We start from the raw sequence: 2002 nt of genomic DNA on the forward strand, positions 1-2002 counted from the left end.
GGGGGGGTCGGGAGGAAGGTTAGGGAGGGACTTAGACGGCGAGCAGGGCACATTGGGCCACGGGGACCGGGCCTCGCGGAGAGGAACGCACCCGGCGCTGATCTTCTCGCGAGCCAGGGAATCAATCATCTTGGAGCCGAGGTCGTAAATGGTCTCCATGTCGGTCGTCTTCATGGTGATCTTCCCGACCTTGGGGCCCTGTTGTTGTTGTTGGGGGGGGGGGTATTTGCAGAAAGTGTGCGTGCGCAAAGGAAGGGAAAGAGAGAGAGAGGGGGGGTGAGAAGCGAAGTCGGTGATCCGCGAGACAGAGCCATCGGGCATGGAACACGGGCAAGCTGCCATGTGTGGTGGGGGAGGGGGACGTGGGAAAACGCACCACGCCGGAGGCCGGGCGGTCGATCTGGATCTCGACCACCTCACCACGAATGAGCTCAACCTCCTCGCGGATGCGCACACCGATGGACTTGCGGAAGGCCTGCATCAGGGCTGTCGGCATGGGGTGGTCAGTGGATGGACAGACGGCTGGATAAGCAGGCCGACAGGCCAGCGGCAGCGGTGTTGGCGAAGGTGACACCATGGCGTCCACAGGGGGCGCACCCTCGGTCTTGCTCATCTCCAAAGAAAAGACCTCCGAGGCCACGAGCGAGGTGAACGGCACATCGGGGCCCAGAGTCTGGGCCATGGCCAGTGCGAGGGCTGTCTTGCCGGTACCCGGCGGCCCGGCCAGCAGGACGGCGCGCCCGGCGTGACGGCCAGCTTGGACCATCTTCACGAAAATCCCGGCAGCTGGAGGGGGCGCATGTATGTCAGCCGCCACGCGATTGGACCGCATGAAAGGGGGGGGGGGGGAGGGTGGCGTACCACGGCGGGCGCTCTTCTGGCCAACCATGCCTTGGGCCTCCTCGCGGGCTTCGAGCTTCTCATTGAGCCCGAGGCCGCGGATATGCGAATGAACGCCTGGCGGAGCGGAGGGGGGGGGCAGAAGAAGGGGGTCAGGTCATGCCGGCGCGATGTGTATGTGTGAATGCGCGAATGTGCGCTGTGGAGACATGGAGAAGCCATACCAATCCGCTCGACCCGCAGGATGTCACTCGACTCGGGAATCTTGGTAGCCTTTGGTAGTGGGCCGAGGGGAAAAAAGAGGCGGGAGCAAGTTTCAGTCAGCGCAGGGACGCAGGAGGGAGCAGATGGACACCCGGTTGTCGCTTTGCTGGGAAGACAAGCGCACCATTATGACAGGGGGTTCAAAGTGGGAGGAGGAGGAGGGGAGGAGGCAAGAAAAAGGAAATGGAGAGAGGAGGCAGCACAAGGAGGAGATGGGGAGGGAGGGGGGTGGGAGGGGGAAATGGAAGGGGTCATGGCATGCCTCCGGCAGGAGGATCCGGGCACAAGCGTGGCCGAAAAGGCAAAGCGCGTACGGGCAGGCAGGAGCTTCGTTGGCATCTGGGCCGGAAGAGCCCAGCGTGGGTACCTTCGAGCGATGATGCCCGGAGCGCGTCCCAGAATGCGGAGAATGGTGTTCCGCTCTTCCGGTCCAGCGGCCGCGCGCCTTCCGCGGGCGGCACACACACACGCACATAAGCGCCAAAGGTGTACGCAAGCTTGGGTCTCGCGTATCATCGTATGCATGTGGGCGTGGCGGGAAGAGGGGGTAAGGGGGGGGGGGGGGGGCTCCGAGGTGCGTCCGGTGCCCAGGAGAGAAGCGAAACAGTGTGCCCTGCGGTGGCTAGGTTGTCCAACCCGGGCGAGTGTGTGCATCGGACGCCGTCGACTACAACCGGCGTGTGGCGGAGAGGGGGACGGGGGGCCGGGGACGGCAGCCGGACACAATGAGCAGGGACAGGCGCCAGACGTGTGCACATGCATCTGGCTGAAGAAACTCGCCTCCCACTGCAGGGGAGCCGGCCCCTCCGAGGACCGGAAAGTCGAGGGCGGTTCTCCTCAACAGGCTCCGCCGTGCTGTCTCGCGCCCGGTGCCGTCGCACTCACACCCCCCCCCCCC

At 64.9% G+C, this 2002-nt stretch overlaps 1 protein-coding gene across 1 annotated transcript in view; it reads right to left on the reverse strand.

Annotated features, from left to right (window-relative positions):
- The window catches only part of H696_00659 (RuvB-like 2), a 2250-nt gene extending 903 nt beyond the window's left edge, over positions 1-1347 (reverse strand). The window contains exons 1-6 of the mRNA XM_009494541.1: positions 1229-1347; positions 1065-1113; positions 862-957; positions 598-786; positions 377-486; positions 92-198 (exon numbers count right to left, since the gene is read on the reverse strand). Of these exons, the coding sequence (XP_009492816.1) occupies positions 92-198; positions 377-486; positions 598-786; positions 862-957; positions 1065-1113; positions 1229-1231 (554 nt within the window). The 5' untranslated portion in view covers positions 1232-1347. The remainder of the gene's footprint in view (positions 1-91; positions 199-376; positions 487-597; positions 787-861; positions 958-1064; positions 1114-1228) is intronic.
- Between the last annotated feature and the right edge of the window lie 655 nt (positions 1348-2002).

Source organism: Fonticula alba (genome assembly GCF_000388065.1).
Source record: "Fonticula alba strain ATCC 38817 unplaced genomic scaffold supercont2.1, whole genome shotgun sequence".
Classification (NCBI taxonomy): domain Eukaryota; order Rotosphaerida; family Fonticulaceae; genus Fonticula; species Fonticula alba.